This window comes from Narcine bancroftii, chromosome 1 (assembly GCF_036971445.1).
Source record: "Narcine bancroftii isolate sNarBan1 chromosome 1, sNarBan1.hap1, whole genome shotgun sequence".
Classification (NCBI taxonomy): domain Eukaryota; kingdom Metazoa; phylum Chordata; class Chondrichthyes; order Torpediniformes; family Narcinidae; genus Narcine; species Narcine bancroftii.
Window position 1 is genome coordinate 434,711,695 of NC_091469.1, and position 20,273 is coordinate 434,731,967.

Sequence of the window (20,273 nt, forward strand, 5' to 3'; positions counted from 1 at the left end):
GGCAGATAATGGTCAGTCAACTGACTATTGGTCCCCATGGATACTGTTTGATCTGCTGAGTTCCTCCAACAATTCTGTATCTGCTCAAGATTCCAGCATGTGCAGGTTTTGTGTTTCTCTCGGCTATTAAGACTGATATTGTTATCTTCCACCCTGCCTCCCCAGCACAAACCAGTCTTATTATAGGATCAGCAGTAGAAAGAGTAAAGAATTTTAAGTTCCTGGGTGTCGACATCTCTGAAGATCTATCCTGGGGTCTTCATGCAATACAATCACAAAGATGATTTGATGATTGATATGTAGTAGCTATATTTTGTTAGGAGTTTGAGGAGATTTTGTATGTCACTAAAGACTCTTCCACATTTATTAAGGTGTACCGTGGAGAGCATTCTGATTGGTTGTATCACTGTCTGGTATGGGGGTGCCATTGCACAGGACAGGAAAAGGCTACAGAGATTTGTGAACTGAACCAGCACAAACATTGGCATTAGTTTTCACTCCATTAATGGAGTGCACCTGTAATGCACAATAACGCTGTCACAAAGCAACAAATTTTGTGATACATGTTCATGACAATAAGTTCTGATTCTGACTTTTAAGTTCAAATTCAGATTTATTTCCACATGCATCAAATTGCAGTGATAGAGGTGGGTTTGCAAGCAGTTAGACATCTCATACGTTGTGCAGGAAGTAAGCCTCAGTAAAAAAAAGAGCAGAATTGCAGACAGAGATCAATTGATATTCACCAAAGGCAATAAGGTTTTATTATTGTGAGGTAGATGTAGGTCTGATAACAGCAGAAAAGAAACTGTTCCTGTATGTGTTGGTGTTTGATCTCAGACTCACAAATCTTCTTCCCAACAGGAGGAAGGTGAAGAGAGTGTGGCCAGGGTGGGATGAATCTTCTAATATGTTGGCTGCATTTCCAAAGCAGCAGGAGTTATAGATAGAGGTGATGGAAATATGTGTGATGGCCTGAGCTGCATTCACAACACTCATTTTTTTTCTGTTCTTGGCCAGATCAGTTCCTGTACCAGTGATACAGCCTGACAGGAATTTTTCAATAGTATGTCTTTAGTCGTTGTTAAGGAATCCACGTAACATGCCAAATTTCCTTAGGTTTCTGAAGAATTCAAGGTGTTGGTTCATTTTCCTGGTCATTGTATTGATGTGGGTGAACCAGGCAAGTCACTGGAGATGGCGCACATAGGAACATAAGCCCGTGCACTATTTCCATCGCAGCACCTTTGATATGAATGAGGGAGAGAACTCCGCCCCTCTTCTGGAAATCTATAACTAGCTATTTGGTCTCACTGTGGGCACAGTTGTGCCCAAGGTCAAAAAGGTACGTACCACTGCCTGAAGGGAATACAGAATGCATAAAGCTTAACTGGGGAAGAGGGGAGAATGCATTGTTGTCTGCTCTTCTGCTTGGTTTTTCTTTATAGTCCATGATGGTATGCATGCCCTGTCACAAGTGCCTGCTGTCCATGAGGTCTGTCTAGAGCTCATTTAGACTGATTCTGCCTTTTGGCATTCCTGATGACCTTGCACAGGTCATACTTGGATTTCTTTTAGGACTACACTGCCTGTCTTGCTCGCAACATTCCTGGCCATAACATTCCAGCAACATAACAATTCAGCCATGATTTATGGTTGGGGAGCATGCCTACTGTTCTCTTTGGCACGTAGTTTTCTACACACTCTCTGATAAAATGCAACCACAGTGGCATAGTCATTAAGGTTGTTTGCCGAGCCCTTGACTACAGATCAGTTTTCTGATTCAAGGCAGCCATATAGGATGTCATCTGTTTCCTCAGTTCAGTGATGCACAACTTTTACTACCAGCTCTTCACACTTCAGCTTTGTTTGTAAGTGGTGACTAAATAATGCAGGACAGATCGGTGGGTGTATTTGATGGCTGTGTAGCAGTAGTTGAGGGTCTTGAATTTCCTTGCAAATCAATGTTGTAGTTAAATCATCAACTCATGAGCTGCAAAGACTTCAGTCCAAGAAACAGATGTTGTGGCATCTATGAAAATATCAGAATCCCCCTTTCATTTTAAACTACTCATTATGCCTTTTTGGCTGCCATAATGTGAAATTATCTTGGAGAAATGGCTTTAAATTACTCTAATAATTATGTTGTAAATTACTTGAGCTGAATCAATCTTGTCAATGAACCAATGAAGAGTCTCATCTGGGTAAAACCTTTAAATTACTCACTGTATACATCCAAGGTCATAGAAAATAATTTCTAATCATCCGTGTTTGTTTATAATAAGAAGCATATATTTAATTTTGAGGTTCACACCGTACTTACTTTTAACAAGTTATGCTAAATATTTAAAATCCAAATTTATTCTTTATTTTCTTTGTTAGCCAGGTGCGTTTAGTTTATGTAAATTCATTCATTAGTATGCTGCAGTGTATTATTTAGCAGTGAGAACTTGTAAGTAAATTCAACTTCTGGTATAATAAGAAAAGCAGCAAAATGTCTGGTTATATTTTATTGGTGAGAATAAATGGTGGTGATTACTGCATCTGCACAAGTCTAATTTGTTAAGGAAATAAGGTTTATTAATAAAAATGAAAAAAATTATCATACACTTACCAGTTGGTGATAGCCAACTGTAGATTTGGCTTACCAATAAAAAGAAATCATTTCATTAGATATGGAAGAATGCGTGAAAATCTACTGGCTAACTTTGTTACTCGGAAACTGGAAAGAACTTCAAGTACAAGATCAAGTCAAAATTGAGAGAAAATGTTACCTGTGCCATGAAATTCTGCTCATCCCAATTAAAATAATTCTGAGCTTGTACATTTTCTGGAACAATTATAATCCTGATACCATGACCATGAGCTTTCCAATCTATTTCACCCGAATCTCCACTTTTATCTATTCAGTCCTGAAATTAATTTTGAATCCCTGCAGTTCATGTGAAATCCTATCATCTAAGTTTATTTGATATTCTCAGCTGGCTCTAGAGAGCTAGTAACAGAACTTCACCTTGCACAAAGCCCTGGGCTTTGTGGGACTCCCGCACAGCATTTGTCTGGTACATCATTTCTGAACCTGAGAAATGTACAGCCCCACAGTTTCTCCAGCCGAATATCTAAAGCACTTTTCAGATGTTTTTCTCTGAGGTGAGTTGGGGGTAATTTTAACTTATCAGGAAAAGCTGGGTGAAAATGTCTATGCCCATCAGACTTGTGCTGATATTAACCTGCTCTTTTGAAAGTCATAAATAGTTATTAAGTCTCTTTCTGATGACATAATTGGGAGCTATTTAAATTGTGGAGTCTACAGGAAGGCCAGTGCAGCTTTTCCAACAAGGAGGAGGATATAAATACAGAAAAAGCTGCTAGCAGCCCCAACTCCTGCTCATTTCTCTCCCTGTGAGACTTCACTCCACCCACAACTTACCCATTTTCAAGGACTGGAGTCACGAATAGTCAAGATTGGGTATGATGGCAAATTTACTGCATACTTTAAAATGGTATGAGATGTTCAAGTCACTCAGGAATTTTCATTCACTGAGAGCTAACCAGTGCAGCAGATACTTGGAAATAGAGTGGCAAAGGGTAGGTTGTTCTTTATTGTAAGATGATTTGAGTACAAGATGAATATGCCTCACTAAAATTATATGGAATATCATGAACAAATTTGGTCTTGTTACCTGAAAAAGGATAGATCTTTGACAGAGTGAGATCAGCAAAAAAAATCACAAAACTGGTTCCTGAAATGGTAGTCTATCATAGGAGGAGTGATTGAACAGGAAGGGTCTCTATTCTTTGAAGCGGAGAAGACTTCAGTGAAACATACAAAATTCCATAGGGAGATAGGAAGTTGTTTCACCTTGTTCAGAAGTCAAGTCACTGTCTCCAAATAAGGGTCAAAATTATAAGAAATTTCTTCAGAGTGGCAAATCTTTAGATTACTTCACCTCAAAGGATTGTGGAAGCTCCGTTGTTGAAGTTATTTATTCTCCCAATCGAATATTTTCCCAATTGTTACCAACTTTACAGCTCACTGATTGCTATTACATGGGACACTCCTGACAGTTATATTTGAGAAAATCATTTTCAAATTTGAAGCTAATATTTATCCCTTTGAGTCTCAGTTCTGATATTGAAAGTGGCCTTCCCTCTTCCACTTTCATAGCAATGAATTCCCTCTTGACAGTGACAAAACTACATACCACAATTTGTAGCTGCAGAGATGAACCATCTGGAGGAGTCAAACAATCCTAAATACTGGTGATGCAAAAAGACAGTACAAAAGCTGGAAAATAAATTATGTTTAAAATATAGTCACATCTTAGATTGTTTGGTGCACAATCTCTTAAAATGCCTTGATTATCTATTCACAAGAATGAACATAAAATATTAAATAATTAATTGTCCAATGGTATTTATACTCATGTGCTTATTTAAAGCAGAAAAGATCAGAATAATTTCCTGCAGACTCAGAAATTATTATTTTTTCCCCACAGTCTACAATTTATTTTGTTCAGTAATGGCTTGAGTTAGGCCTGTGTTTGGTTTAAGTTTTCATCACATATCTAGGAGAGGGATAGAATCTGCCATCAGATCTGTGATCAACTATCAGCCTTCACCCTTGTAAGTGTTGGGATGCTTAACACAAAAGCAAAGATCCAAACTCACTGGACCCTGAAATTTTCCTGACACTAGTTATACCTGGAACGGGGACTGATAATCTGTTCATTTCAATGGTAGAAACATCTACTGGGGAGAAGAACAAGCATTCGTTCATTTCTGCTGTGTGAATTAAATGATTTTAAGAATTTTAATTTTTTTAATGTTCTTGATTTTTAAAAAATTAATTACTTGATTTATAAAAGAGTGAATATTTCTTAATGTCAGCGCCATTAAGAAATACTCTGTTTGTGTTCTTTACGTAACTGGAAAGTTAGAGCAAGTAAGACCTGTATTCCATCTGTAGTTGGACTTTTTATATGACATAAACCCATTCATGCATAAACATTCCAAGTTCTTGACAGTTTGACAGCTAACAAAATTAGAAAGCTTGGTTCAGCCAGCTCTCAAATTTATTTTCCTCCCACTTCAAGGGCAGAGCTTTCTCTACCCTAACCCAACCACCCACCTCCTAACCAGTATTTTGCTCCTCCCCTCTACTTCCGCCCCTCTATTTGCCAAAATCATTTAGCAGCATGCTATCATTGAGTCGACTCTGGGCTGTAAGTTGATATTGGTGGTGTTAAAAGAATGGTCATACTAATGTCCATTAAAGTTCTGGCCCATTAAAGAAAAAACCAACAACAGAACAGTTAACAGAAAATCTTAGTGCCAACAAAGAGAAACTGTTTCCAGTTTCCCTATGTTGATATTTTTAACAAAGTTACAAATAAACTGAAAAATTGACCTCTCAAAATACTAATAAAATCAGGGTCATGCACATAAAAGGGAGGAGAGCAGGGACTGAGCTCCTCTGATATCTATCCACACAAGGTTTGCTTAACGTGAGGTTACAGGTACTACACACATTAGTAGTGGAGTTTTAAGGTCTCGACCGCATGCTCCTCTCAAAGTTAGCAAATTGTCATTTTTCCCCTTCCCTGAGTAAAATACATTGTTCTTCTAATTCTGATTGCACAGAATTTTGAAATCTAGTCTTTAAAACAGATCTTAAATCATAATATTTTGAAGATGATGAACAAAATCTAGAAATGTGATCATTACATTTAAACACAAGCATTGGATGTACAAAAATGTCTCATGTATTTGTAATAGTCAGATCTAAAATATAATTGTTCTGTTAATACAGCATCCTTTGATACAACAATTTTGGTACAAATATAATGTTTTTGAAAACAATTTATCACAGTTATCAACATTAGTTCCTTCAAACTGTGTCCATGCTCTGTACAATTAATCATCGCTCTTGAAAAGCAAGATGATTAAAAATCTTTTCTAGCGCATATATAAGGAAAGAATAAGTTAGTCATACATGGAGTTATTTACCATGAGTCATAGCACATCTTATCTGTTGCTACATTAGCCTTATAAATTCAGTGAAAACAATCCTGTGATAGATTTGCACATTCTATGGAAAATTAATCCTTTATTCGATAATCAATGCAGCGATCCACAAAATGGGAAATTCAATTATTTCTGAATGTATTTTTCAAGATCAGCAAGAGAGGGTTGATTCATTATCATCTATTCTCAATAATACTTGTAGTCAGTTCTATAAACAAAGCCCTTCATTAAAAAAAAAATTAAAGCCTTTATTCCGTAATATTATTTTGGCAGTAGGACACCATTTAGATTAACATGTTAAAAGATTAAACTAATGTTATATTTTATATTTTATGTATGCCTACAGCTTTAACCTTCACCACAAGGCCATTTCTTTGAATTAATTTCTTGAATATCCCAAAATAGAATCAGCGTTATATACACAAAATAAATAAACAAATGTATACAGATCATACACTTAATCAAAAACAGGAATGAAGCCCATAATAAAAAAAGGAGCATCATATTTAGAGCCAACAATTTGCTAAATTTTAAATAAAAGTTGCCCTCTCCGCAGGTTATGATTACAATGTTTTATGTGCAATTTTCCTGGACTACCAAACGTTCGCATATCAGGAGAGCAAGGAGAGTCATCACACAGTACCTTGAGTGATCATCCTGTAATAAATCACGAATGAAGAAATGGTGACCATGTTGCAATCTGCACACCAAATTTGTATTCAAGATGACTGTACAATTTTTAACAACTTTACAAACAAAGAGAATGACAAGAATATGGAACGTTGCTTTAGGTTTTGTAGGCCTTCAAGTCAATAGACAGCCTGCAGTATAACAACATATCAGTTGAATAATCAAATCCCATTTGGTAAAACTAATCTTCTAAGGTAAAGGATTACATTCCTAAGGCAAACACATCAACAGCAGCAGGATAAAAATCACATAAGCAGCAATATTGTGCATTAATTTCACTAATCATTTAACTTTACCAAAAGTGTACATTTTCATCTTAAAAATTAATGAATGTATTTTAAATCATTAGTTCAGTTTTTGAAATCTGTAATGATATTAAATGCTGTAACTTCTAATACTCCATGAATTTTGTGTGTGTGTCAGTTGCTACTTCTCATGGTTAGCCTGTTCAAACTGAAAATACAAAAAATATTCACTGGTGCATGAGCAACCAATTCCCTAGAGGTAGGTAGCATTTATGAAGCTCCAGTCAGATACCTACATTGAGAAAACTGGCTAAATGTTTGGACTAGTGTTAACAGAAAGCCAAGTTACTCAGAATTCAGCAGAACCACCAACTATTTAAGGATTGAACTACTTTATTGACCTACCCCATGTCCTGAACATCTTTTTGCATCACTAGTGCCAGGGCAGCTACTAAAATTAAATTCTTTCAGGGGCAGGCACTTGTGATTGATACACATTCTGTCCTGTCCACATGGGGTTCCATCTTGCACATATCCCAAATCTGTGTCTTCATCGAGAATGACATGGCCACCACTGGAAAACACAAGAGACCAATAATGTCAGGAGTGAATGTAAAGGGATTGACACACTTCAAACTCTGACACTTTTAAATAACATATTTGTATTATAGCCTACACAATGTCAATAAATGTCAATTACACCTTACATAAGATTAAAAACAGCAGGAAGATTTCAACCAAGGAGCAAAACACATTTTTCGTGGAGTACCTTTATTCTGATGGCTGCAATAACAGGAACCTCCCAGAGCCCAACCATTTTAATTCCACATCGACATGTCTATCCATGACTTCATGCACTGCCAAAATGAGGCTAATTGGAGGAACAACACCTAATATTCCATCTGGCTACTTTTCCAGTTTCTGTTAAAACACTCCCATTAACCTCTCTCTCTTTCCCTATCCCTCTGTCACCTTTCCTCCAGCTCCCACTCCCTTCCTTCTCCAGTCAGGAAGCTATCACCTCCCCTATCATTTGCCAGCTTTTTCTCCCCTCTTCTACCCATTAGCTTGTACTCCTCCCCGGTCCCTTCCTTTTCTTTCCTTACACCACCTTTTTGTTCAGGCGCCTGTCTGCGCTTTGCTCATATCTTGATGAGCTCAGGTCTGAAATGTTTGTCACACTTCCTTTCTATGGATGCTGTGTTACCTGCTGAACTTCTTCAGCATCTGCAGACTTCTCTGTTTAACTACAAATGTATCATTATTTGACAAGGACCCCTAAATCTACCAGTGATGAATTCTGCTCCATTTCTGAAATATAGTTTAATTGAACTTCAATTCTATCAACAAGTGTTTTCATTTATGAATTAAATACCAATGCCAAATTCTCCAAAGATATTTTTGAAATGAAATGCCTAGTAATCCATCTGCACCTTCAGCTTTGTTGAACTGATACAATTGTTTCACCCTCAAAGTGCAAATATAATAAAATAACTTCAAGCATTTTATTTTTGAAATGGAGCATATAAAAAGCTGGAGAATTAGGATTTAGTAAGGAACTAATCAGCTTTTGAATCTTCATAACAGGCTTGGAAGAGAATAATTTGGTGAAAAATAATTTATGTTGTTTCAAGAAATAACAATAAAGTAGAATTTTTACCTTAGGTTGTATGCACTGAAAGTGTAGCATTATTATGCCTCACTCTGCCTCCAAAATTCAGCCCTATTGAAATCGGTGGAAAAAATCTTTGAAACTGGAATTCAATGCATGATTAAACTTCAAACAGCAGAATGTCAGTCCACACACAGATGGCCTCTGACAGCTCACTGTTATTTAAATGTCTCTAATATTGTGAGATATTTTGAAAGCTTTTAAATGGACTTTAAAAAAAATGTTTCCAGTTTCCACATTGCCATGCAATTACATGATTCTGAGAATAGAATGAACATCAGTGTCAGGCAGCATTCCCCATTGGAACTGCTGCCCACCTCACAAAGAAATCAGGCCCCATATTAAAACTCATTGATCAGCAGCAGAGAATCCCAAGTTAGGACCACAAAAGCATGTGATTATAAGAGGATATATGTATTGTGTTGATTACTAAAGAAAGAGAATAAATCTCAAACCCATGAGTATGGTAGCAGGGACGTAAAGGAATGAAACTAATGTATTTTGATGGATTAACAAAGGGGAGAGGTACAAAATGTTACATAGAAAACCAAACTCGATCTTGCAGAGACTTCTGATCACTTATCAATTATTACTCTACTAATTACATGCAGTGCATCAGATTTGATTCCAGGGATGAGGAAAATATGGCAGGAGTTAAACTGTCAATTTGAGATCACTTGTACGTAGCATAATCTGACTGTTAATCATAAAATGCCAATATAAACAATTATCAATACATTCATGTGAGAGGCGCAATATTTAAATACATTGAACGCAGTAACTAGAGTTTATGCCCTGTATGGTACCATTATAATTCAAAAAAATCATTTTGAAATTCAGTACATAATCCATATAGAGCAGCCTCGCCAGCTGCTCTATAGTGAACTGAAGACTAGAAGGAGACCTCGAGGTCGTCCATGCAAATGCTATAAAGACACTGTGAAGGAACCTCTACACTACTGTGGCATCCTGCCAAGAGAACTAGAAGCTGCTGACAGGTCCCGTTGGTGGGCCCTGTGCGATGAACCCTACACCAGTTTCAAAGACAGACGCTGCCAAAAACTGGTGGAAGGCCGTGAACGGCATCGCAGAGCAGCAGCCACAGTGGTTACAACAACAGACTTCCAGTGCCCGCACTTCCAGACTGGGACTGCAGTCACCTTCATGTCCACAGATGAACTGCACCATAATGCGTCTTCTTCGAACCGAAGGAAGACCAATACCATTAAAAAAAACATAATCTACTTCTTGACAAGTTCATAATTTATGTTTCATATTTTCTCATATCTGAATTAAATAGATGGTCCAATTTGCTCTCTACATTGTACATTAATTTCCCTTTGCTGATAATTTGAGAGTAAAGTGTGTTTAGCAGTATCATTCATATAGCACAGAAACAACTCCTTTACCAGAGTCCACATCAATCGTCAGGAAACACATTTACACAAATCCTACTCAAATCCCATTTTATTTTCCCCACTTTCCTATCATTTCTTTACTCATCTATTGCCCGGGGCAATTTACAGCAGCCAGATTGCTTCCCAACCTGCATGTCTTTTGGGATATCAGAGTAAATGGAATAAAAGCCTGGAGATGGCCTGGGCAGTCATAGGGAGAACATCTAAACACCACACAGGGTTCAATTCAGGACACTGGATGTGCCATCCTACCATGGTAGGATTTGAACTCCCATTTGTGGTTCAATGGTTTAGAGCTCTGATCGCCAAGTGATGTAACCACAATGCTATGTCACCATTTTCCCCTGTATTACTTCTGTCTTCTGATAGGAAAAGGAAAAGGTGGGTCTGAGATCTTCAGCTGCTCTATAGTTGTAGTTGAAGTCTTAAAGAAACTGGATTTGCTTCTTTTGGAGCGATGATTTCAAAGATTAAGAAGGGAATGATTAAGATGACTTTAAATGTCAGGAAACAAGTGAACAAGGCAGACATTTTTCATTGAAATACAATAGATTTGTGAAATCAGTTATCAGAAAATCTAAATTAGGCAAGTAGTGCACCTGGGCATTACACCAAATTATTTAGTTCTCTTTGGGAAGAAAACACATTAAAAATATAGCTGTGGAGCAAATAGGTTCCTCCATACAGTTTCTACCCTTTTAAAAACATTTGATTACATTTTATCCAAAATATGAATTTTGCAATTGGTAAAATCTGAAAGGTTTAAATGATAAATAGTTAACAGAAAATGGAACAATTGAGCAAAAATGAAGAATAGAAGATGACATAAAACTTTAAATTAACATCACCTGATTACAATTTCCTTGCCCAATCAAGGTTGACAATGAATTCCATTCAAGCAATGAAATGAATAAATCATAAGTAATGTTTGATTACACTATGAAGCAATTGGGCAGCCGATATGTCTCATCATCAGTGAAGGCTTGAATTAATTTATTAGAGGAGAAATTCACAGTTGCTTTTGGTGGCCACAATGTCATCTGTCATGTGTACCCTTCCCATTTTATCTCTTTTCTTGTTGATTTAAATTTAAAATTAAAATGTATTTACAACAGTTTAGAAGCTCATTCCAGCCATTGAAACATGCCACTCAATTAACCTGCAATCTCATACTTTTTTTTGGAGAGAGAAAACCAGAGCACTGGAGAAAATCCCTGTTATCTGTAATTCAAGCAACCAGCAAAATAAATTGGGGAAAATAAATGGGTAAAAAATATGGAAGTTTAAAATTGGTGTGCCTTGCCATTAGTTCTCAATTCACACATCATGCAGTCTCAAGCAACCGGAAAACTGGATTATCTGGCATCTACCAATTCTGGTCACCAATACAATGCTGTTAATTGCTTTGTATGTGTAGGAAAACCTGGCCTGATCTATGGAGCACAAAATAATCTGCTGCAGGAACTCAAAATTATGTTGCATCTGTTTCAGGTTGAGATCTTGCATCACGTCTAGACTGTTTCACAAACATAACATCTAGTGTAGGTGGAGACTACAGGTGCTGGAGATCATTAAAAAGGAATTTGAAGTGCTGGCAAAGGAATGATAATCACTATTGGTACAATGACTACTTGATGGTGAAGATGCGAGAAAGGATTCATTCTTTTTGAGTTTTTGGAACCTGTGGCGGCCCACAATTGCGGAGATTGGGCCGGCACATTGCGTGGCAGCAGGTGCAGACAGAGATCACTAAAGCGACTCCCAGGACAATGAACCGGTGGGGGTAGAAGCTGGGGCAGCATCAGACCAACAGCCTTAAAATGGCGTTGGTCAAGCTGCCCAGCCAACTCAGCAGAAACAGGCTGGGGAAGAAAGGGATTCGTATGTATTGCATGTTCCCACCCGCTATTGTTATTCATACGGCTGACTCAGTCAATCAACAGTATAAAAGCAGCCTTTCCATCCCTAATAAAGGAGTGAGCTTAACTTGTCCCACTGTGTGTGTGTGTGTGTGTGTGTGTGTGTGTGTGTGTGTGTGTGTGTGTTTCTTTGTAGCAGTTGGCTACAAACTCTTAAATAAGATTTTCATCTCTCTGTGAGACAATCTTGAAGCTTCCATTTCTGCTTCTTTGAAATGTAAAAAGCAGCAAAAAAGACAGGAAATAATGCAAGGGGGGGGGCAAAGACAGGAAATAATTGCAAGGGGGACAAAAAAAAACTCAAACAAACATGGAATCTGAACCAACAAATAGATGCGGCAAATAGATCCCAGAAAGAACACTGTTCTCCCCTTGTAGAATTCTAGGACATCCAATTTACTTAATTTAAAGGGGATTACATTAAGTGAAAACATAAAGGAATCCCTGAAGTAAACAAGATCACACATAGACTCATTAGCCCAAATGAAATTTGATGTTGGAAATGATGCCCAGTTTGTTGATCTACAGCTACTACAAGTTTTTGTGCTGGGAAATTCACCAAATTATGCTGGCACATTATTTATGAAGCAAATAATATCACAAATGCATTGTATAATTTTTGTGATAAACTGCTATCACCATTAATGGCAGATATTCGTTAAGTGTATAGAAGCAGGAATATACCTCAACCTTGCTCCACCCTTCAAGATCCACCACATCCATTTTCAGGGCAATCCTAAATCTCTTATCCTAAAATCTGTTGAACAACAACTTGCATATATTCTAAAAAATGAAAATGAGCAACCTCCTGGGATTGAAAATTCCAACACTTTGCAGCCTGCTGTTGAGTCTTTACCATATCTTAATGGCAAACCCCTTATTCTGAAATTATACATTTTCCTGCACTCCATCCAGGAGAATTGGTTTAAAGGTTCAATGGGATCACCTAAACTTCAATGAGTAAAGGCTCAATCTTCTCAGTCCCTCTTTGCTGGACAACCCAAAAGCCTTCATGAAAAGCTATTTCGTTATTACCACAGAGCGCACAATTGCAGAGATGAAACTTCTCTATTTGGCTATTTTGTAGTTTGTGCAGAGATATAATGATTTACCTGCAGTTGATATGTTTGTGTTTCTCCAAGAATGTAGTCATTGTCACATCTCCCCATAGTTCTCCTACTCTTGGCACACCAGACGTATCAGCACACAGCAGGTAACCACAAAGTACGTCTCTAGTTAAATATGAAATAAAGTCAAAATTGAGTAAGAGATGAGCTCCATTTTCCACAGCTAATTCCTTAAACAATCGATGACATTTTTCATATTTACTTTATGGATTTTATTTTTGATTAATTTTACATACCATGTAACAATGAATTTATCCTTATGAAATATGGTTAGAATTTAAATTTAACTACATTTGATTCACAATCTATGAACATGGTTAAACTATTGAGTGGAGCATTTTAATTTAATTTTTGTAAAAGTGCTTGGAAAACTTTCCATTTGTTTGATTTATAGATCTTAATACAGCATGAATAGTTTTCAAAAGTCTAAGGGGAAGTCAAAAGTGTGAAATATTCTAGGACAAGCAAGTTTCAAGTTTATTGCCAGGTTATACTGCAAGCAGTCTAGCAAATCAATTATAATATTCATACAGCAAGGCAAAGTGGAAGGGTAAGAGTACAGTTACAGAGCATAGGACGATGGCAAAGATCAATTAGTACAGTTGGGGCAGTACTGTTAACGTACTGGTTAGCCTATTGCAGCACTAGTGTCATGGATTTGAATCTGACATGGACTGTAAATAGCTTCTACCTTCTCCCCGTTACCTGTGCGAGTTTTCTCTGGGTGTTTCAGTTTCCTCTCCCCCTCCAAACTGGATTGTGTTAATTGGGTGTAATTGGGCAGCGCAGATTTCAATGGCTAGAATTGGGTTCTACCATGTTGTAAAAAGATAACAAAGGCAACACAAAAACATTGTTGTGAGGTTCATTTCAGGATACTGATGGCTGCGAGGAAGAAACGGTTTTTAAGCCTGCTGGTGCATGCTTTCATAGTCTTTAATCTTCTCGCTGATGCAGGGGGGGGGGGGGAGGGGGGAGAAATGGCTGTATCTAGCATGTCATGGTCCTTCATTAGGTTGACTGCCTTACCCAGCCCAGGCATTGGGAGATATATGTGTACATAGAGTCACTGGAGAAAAGGGAGGTTTGCATGATGTTCTTTGCTGAATTCACCACCTTCTATAGCTTCTTCTGATCTTGGGCAATGCATCTCCCTTACCACACAGAATGCATTCAGTAGGGTCTGTTGAGTGAGATGGGTGACATGACAAACCCTTAAACTTCTAAGAAAGGCATTGGTGTGCTTTCTTGATTATTGCATCATTGTGGCTAGTCTAGGTCGAGTCACTGGAAATATTTTCCCCCAGGATCTTGAATCAATCTAATACTCCACTTCAGTACCATGAAGTGGACAAGTTTGTGGGCCATACCCCCCTCTCCTAAAGTCTATGGTCAGCTTTTTTGTCTTACTGACATTGAAAGGTCACTAAACTCTCAATCTCCTTTCTGTATTCCATCTCCTCTTTATTTTATATTTTGTCTGTGATTGTGGTGTCATCAGTAAATAGAAAGATGGACTAGCATTTCATTGTAAAGTGGTGGGTGTAGAGGGAGTATGGTAGGGGACAGGGTACTCATCTCTGAGAAGTGCCAGTGTTGAGTGTGATTGTGGAGAAGATGGTGCTGTCCATCTTCACTGAAGTCAGGATCCAGTTGCAACTTAAGTTTGAGAAATGTTGATTGGTCACTTCATTCATTCCCCATGTGGAACCTTGCTGAACCAAAGTAAACTGATGGTATTGCCTGCAAAAGTCTGAGGAAATTAACTTTACTGGCCTTTCTTTCTCATTTGCCACTGTCACAGGTAATAACTAAACAAGGCACTTTAAATAAGCTCTTTATAATGGTGCTCGAGATGGCAGAGGTCGACAGCATCGAGTCCACGCTGCTGAAGATCCAGCTGCGCTGGATGGGTCACGTCTCCAGAATGGAGGACCATCGCCTTCCCAAGATCGTGTTATATGGTGAGCTCTCCACTGGCCACCGTGACAGAGGTGCACCAAAGAAAAGGTACAAGGACTGCCTAAAGAAATCTCTTGGTGCCTGCCACATTGACCACCGCCAGTGGGCTGATAACGCCTCAAACCGTGCATCTTGGCGCCTCACAGTTTGGCGGGCAGCAACCTCCTTTGAAGAAGACCGCAGAGCCCACCTCACTGACAAAAGGCAAAGGAGGAAAAACCCAACACCCAACCCCAACCAACCAATTTTCCCCTGCAACTACTGCAATCGTGTCTGCCTGTCCCGCATCGGACTTGTCAGCCACAAACGAGCCTGCAGCTGACGTGGACTTTTTACCCCCTCCATAAATCTTCGTCCGCGAAGCCAAGCCAAAGAAGACATCAACCTACTACATCACTAAACTCTTAAGAGCTGAACAAGTTTTGTGGTCAGACTTTTAAGGGTTATTGTTTTAGGTTGATGAGCCTTAAACCTTTTCTATTTGTATTTCATATTTCCAGGATCTTTTGGATAATTAGATAAAATATTAAAATGTAATTAAAGCAGAATTGCTATCTATGCTTTAACATAGATGTTTAATTTTCATCTATCAACAGGATTTGCATGAAATGGATCTTGTTTATTTAAGGAGATATTTATTTGTATCCCACACAAGAATAATATTGGCTTTGTGTAAATGGTTTAAATGGAGTGATAGCCAACCTGTTATGTAAAAGACTACAACATCATATGTAAAACACTTAATTGAACATTTGTTTACTGTTTACTGCATTGAATCCAGGTGCCTTTGTCTTTGCCACAGTTTCCTTTCTCAGTCCCTTCAATGTTAAGTTTCTCGTAACACAATTGATCTGCAACTCTTGCTTCTAAAAAAACAAATATTTATGTTAGTTTGTGACAAGTTAAACATTTTGCATCAGATGATAAATAAAAGCGATTCAAAGTTATCATGGGAAGTATGTCAGAGAAGAACAGCACAATGATACTACAGCACCCATGACCCAGGATCAAATCTCCAGCTCTCTGTAAGTTGATACGTTCTCCACATGATTGCATGGGTTTTCTCCCATGTTCCAAAGATGTACAGGGTTTATAACTAGTCACACGGATGCTGTTGGGCAGCGTGGGCTCGTGTGCCAGAAGTACAATCTGCAGTGATTGCAGTTAAACATGGTATTTCACCAAGGATTTATGGTCATTCAAGGATATCTCTCATCCACCCCATCATGTCGGCTATCACGTGGTGGTGGGAGATCCCTAAATCAGCAGTTCTACAGCATGGAAATTAAACAAGGTTCAGGAGCAGGCTGCCCTGCTCTGATAAAGTACTGAGGGATACAACACAAGACATTAAACCATAATTGTGGTCTGGCACAACAAACGGAAAAGGCCAACTTTTATATTCAAATTTATCTTTTTTTGTTCAGTGGATGTGGGATTTTTAACTCTCCTTCACAGCCAGTCTATTATTGAATGACAAGGAAACCAGATGCATCCCACACTGGTGCACATTCCAGCTTCAAACTTGAGAACTCCCCACTGTGAAGCAAATATCAACCATTATGCAGCCATTTTCTGAGGCTGTAAATTACACTTTCTCAATTAATTAATTGGCCAACAGTCGGCCTACTGCAGGGGGAAACCTCTGTACCTGCAGGAGTGTAAGGGGACAGGATAACATCTGGCCAGCTGTCAATCAGTCAGCCTGCACCGGCCTACCGAAGCTCACTCAGAGTTACTGCAGCTACAGCCAGCCTGGCTCTGTGGAAGTCTTTGTGGATTAAAGCCTGTTGTACAGTCTTTACCTTGTGTGTGATTCTGGCTAACAGCGCACCACAAAAATGGATATTTGTTAAAATGTACTGACAGGATGGGGCCTCTGTTTGGATATTCATCAATGACCTGCACATCAATATTCACAATCTTGAGCAACATGGAGGATGGATCTCTGCATAAAGCCAGAAGGATCTTTCTTGATCCCAAGATCTGGTCAAGTCAACAGACCCCAACTACTGCATCTGTGTAAGGAAGTCACTATGCCTTTGCCATGAACAGAAGATGGGAATAAGGATCAGGGTTCAGAAGAAGCTCAAAAGGCACATTTTTAGAAAGAAAACATGTATCCCCTGACAACCATTGAGTCAAAGTTGCAATATAAAATATGGATAGAGGAATGAATGAATTTTTTTTCATATTCAGTTTAAATATTCATCTTACTTTCTCCCCACACGTATTTGCATTGTCGTTCCCTTGTTTTACATTTCCCTCCATAACACCGTCCCTGTAAGTACAAATATGATACAGAATGATTAACTTCACCAAAGAAGATCTCGAACTCTACCAACCATCTACTAGAAGAAGAATATGTTAGAATTTTTCAGCAGGTAAAGCAGCATCTCAGAAAATATCAGAACAATTATGGTGCAGGAGGCCCATCTTGCTGTGCAAGTAAAAAATGGGAGAGATTATAAAAGATATGCCAAATGGAAAAGCGCCTGGTGGAGATGGTTTTTCTATTGAGTTTTACAAGACTTTTTATGTTGATATATCTTCCTTATTTAAGAATGTAATACAACAACTTTATGATACTTTTCAATTACCTGAGTCCTGTTCTAACGCTATAATTACAGTTATACCAAAAACAGATAAAGATCCCTTACAGGTAGCTTCTTACCATCCTATATCTTTGTTAAATGTAGACTATAAAATAGTGGCTAAAGTTATGGCTAATAAGTTGGCTCAGTATTTACCAAAGATAATACATCGTGATCAAACAGGTTTTATAAAAAATAGGTATGCTTCGGATAATATTCTACGATTAATTACTTTGATAAATAGATTTAAATCTCAGAAGAATTATCCAATGGTGGTTTCATTGGATGCAGAAAAGGCATTCGATAGAGTAGAATGGAAGTTTTTATTTAAAGTACTTGAAAAGTTTACGTTTGGTCTCTCATTTATTGGTATGATTAGGGCTCTGTATAATGGTCCGAAAGCTAGAGTTGTTACTAATGGTTTGCTTTCAGAATCCTTTAATTTACCAAGATCTACTAGACAAGGATGTCCATTATCACCCGCCTTGTTTGCTTTAGTTATTGAACCTCTAGCACAATTAATACGTCAGAATGATAGTATCAAAGGTATGAGAGTCTTGAATGAAGATTATAAAATAAATTTATTTGCGGATGACGTTTTGCTGTATTTGGTGGATCCTGATGTTTCTCTGCCAGCACTTCAAGATTCCTTAGAGATTTATGGTCAATTATCTGGTTATAAGGTTAATTGGACTAAAAGTGAAATTTTATCAATTAGTAAAGATGATTATTCAATGTTTAGAAATATTACGAATTTGAAGTGGATGAAACAAATTAAATATTTGGGAATTAATGTTAATACTGACTACCAAAATTTATATTCACTTAATTATCTTCCTTTAATGAAGAAGATTAAGGCAGATTTAGTTAAATGGAAAGATTTACCTTTGGGTTTATTAGGAAGAATTAATACTATAAAAATGAATATTTTTCCTCATATACAATATTTATTTCATTCAATTCCTTGTTTACAAAAAAGATTTTTTAAGGATTTATATAAAGTAATTAGGTATTTTTTGAGGAAAGGAAAATTTCCTAGAGTGGCGTTGAAACAATTGATGTGGGATTTTCAATTTGGAGGGTTACGGCTACCTAACTTTCAATTTTATTATGAAGCAGCTCAATTTAGATTTCTTAGTGCATTAATGGCCACACAAGATACGCCTAGTTGGGCACAGATAGAATTGGCAGTTATTTCTGAAAAATTTTCGAATGAATTTTTATTTCGATGGAATAAAAATTTGTTACGAACTTATGATGTACCAATATTGAAACATTTAATGAACTTATGGACAAGTAAATTACATAAAATGGGATTGAAAAATAAGTGGTCGGGAAGATTACCATTATATAATAATCAACTTGTTCCTTTCACGGTATCTAATTCTACTTTGAAACAATGGAGGAGAAAGGAATACATAATTTATCTGACTGTTTTTTAGAAGGTAATTTTTGTTCTTTTGTAGAATTGCAAAAGAGATTTGATATAAGTGGTTATTCTATATTTGTGTATTATCAGTTAAGATCTTTTGTAAAACAGGTATGCGGTCGTCAAATGAATTTACTGTCTGAAACTGATTTTGAGAAATATGTGCTCTCATTTCCAAAAAAGGGTTATATATCAGGTTTGTATCGTATTTTGTTGGAAAGTGAAAGTAAAATAAATTGGGATAAAGATAAAATGAAATGGGAAAAAGATTTAAGTTTAACAATAACTGAAGAAGAATGGTCTGAAATCTGCCGTAATAGTGTTCGAAAATTGATTAATGCTAGATTGGCGATGATTAATTATATTTTTATACATCAATTATATTTAACACCCGAAAAATTTAAAAAATTTGGTTTTAGTAAGTCAGATCTTTGTTTTCGTTGTGATCAAGTTTTTGGTACTTTTTTACATGCTGTTTGGTTGTGTGATCGGTTACAACAATTTTGGAAAGGTATTCAATCTGTATTTAATAATCTATATAATCTTCATATTGTATTAGACCCTGATATATTTTTATTAGGGAATATGCAACCGTTGATTGATTTAGAATTAGATAATTACCAGATCTCTTTTATTTACTTAGCGCTGGCAGTGGCCAACAAATGTATAGCGATTACTTGGAAGAATGGAAATGTATTGTCTTTAGATAGGTGGTATTCAGAGATGAAGTTTTGTTTGGTTATGGAAAGGATATCTTTTTCTATACAAGATAAGATGTCTTTTTATGAGTTAAAGTCGACCCCATTTATTGATTATATACAATTTAAATAAGTTTGAATTAATCATTTTTTCTTTAAAAAAACTTTTTTTATTATATATTTTTTCTATATATATGTTTTCTTTTTTTTTCTTTCTTTTTTTTAGATTTTTTTAATTATTAGTTGTTTTTTTTCATTTAAGTTCTTTTTGTTTTTGTTTTTTCATATATATTCTTATATAATAATTTTTTTCTGGATATTATTTAATATTTAATTATTTTTTTTTGTTTTTATATATATCGATCTTTTTTTTAAGATATATATTTTTTATTTTTTTTATTATACTAATAGTATTAATTCTTCACTCTTTATCGTGGGGGTGGGGAGGGGGGGGGTTTAGGGGATAGTTTTTTTTAGTCTTAGTTTTTAGTT

At 36.8% G+C, this 20,273-nt stretch overlaps 1 protein-coding gene across 1 annotated transcript in view; it reads right to left on the reverse strand.

Annotated features, from left to right (window-relative positions):
- The window catches only part of adam22 (ADAM metallopeptidase domain 22), a 319,406-nt gene that overhangs the window by 64,517 nt on the left and 234,616 nt on the right, over nt 1–20,273 (reverse strand). The window contains exons 20-23 of the mRNA XM_069914278.1: nt 17,278–17,341; nt 15,821–15,926; nt 13,084–13,203; nt 7,368–7,536 (exon numbers count right to left, since the gene is read on the reverse strand). Of these exons, the coding sequence (XP_069770379.1) occupies nt 7,368–7,536; nt 13,084–13,203; nt 15,821–15,926; nt 17,278–17,341 (459 nt within the window). The remainder of the gene's footprint in view (nt 1–7,367; nt 7,537–13,083; nt 13,204–15,820; nt 15,927–17,277; nt 17,342–20,273) is intronic.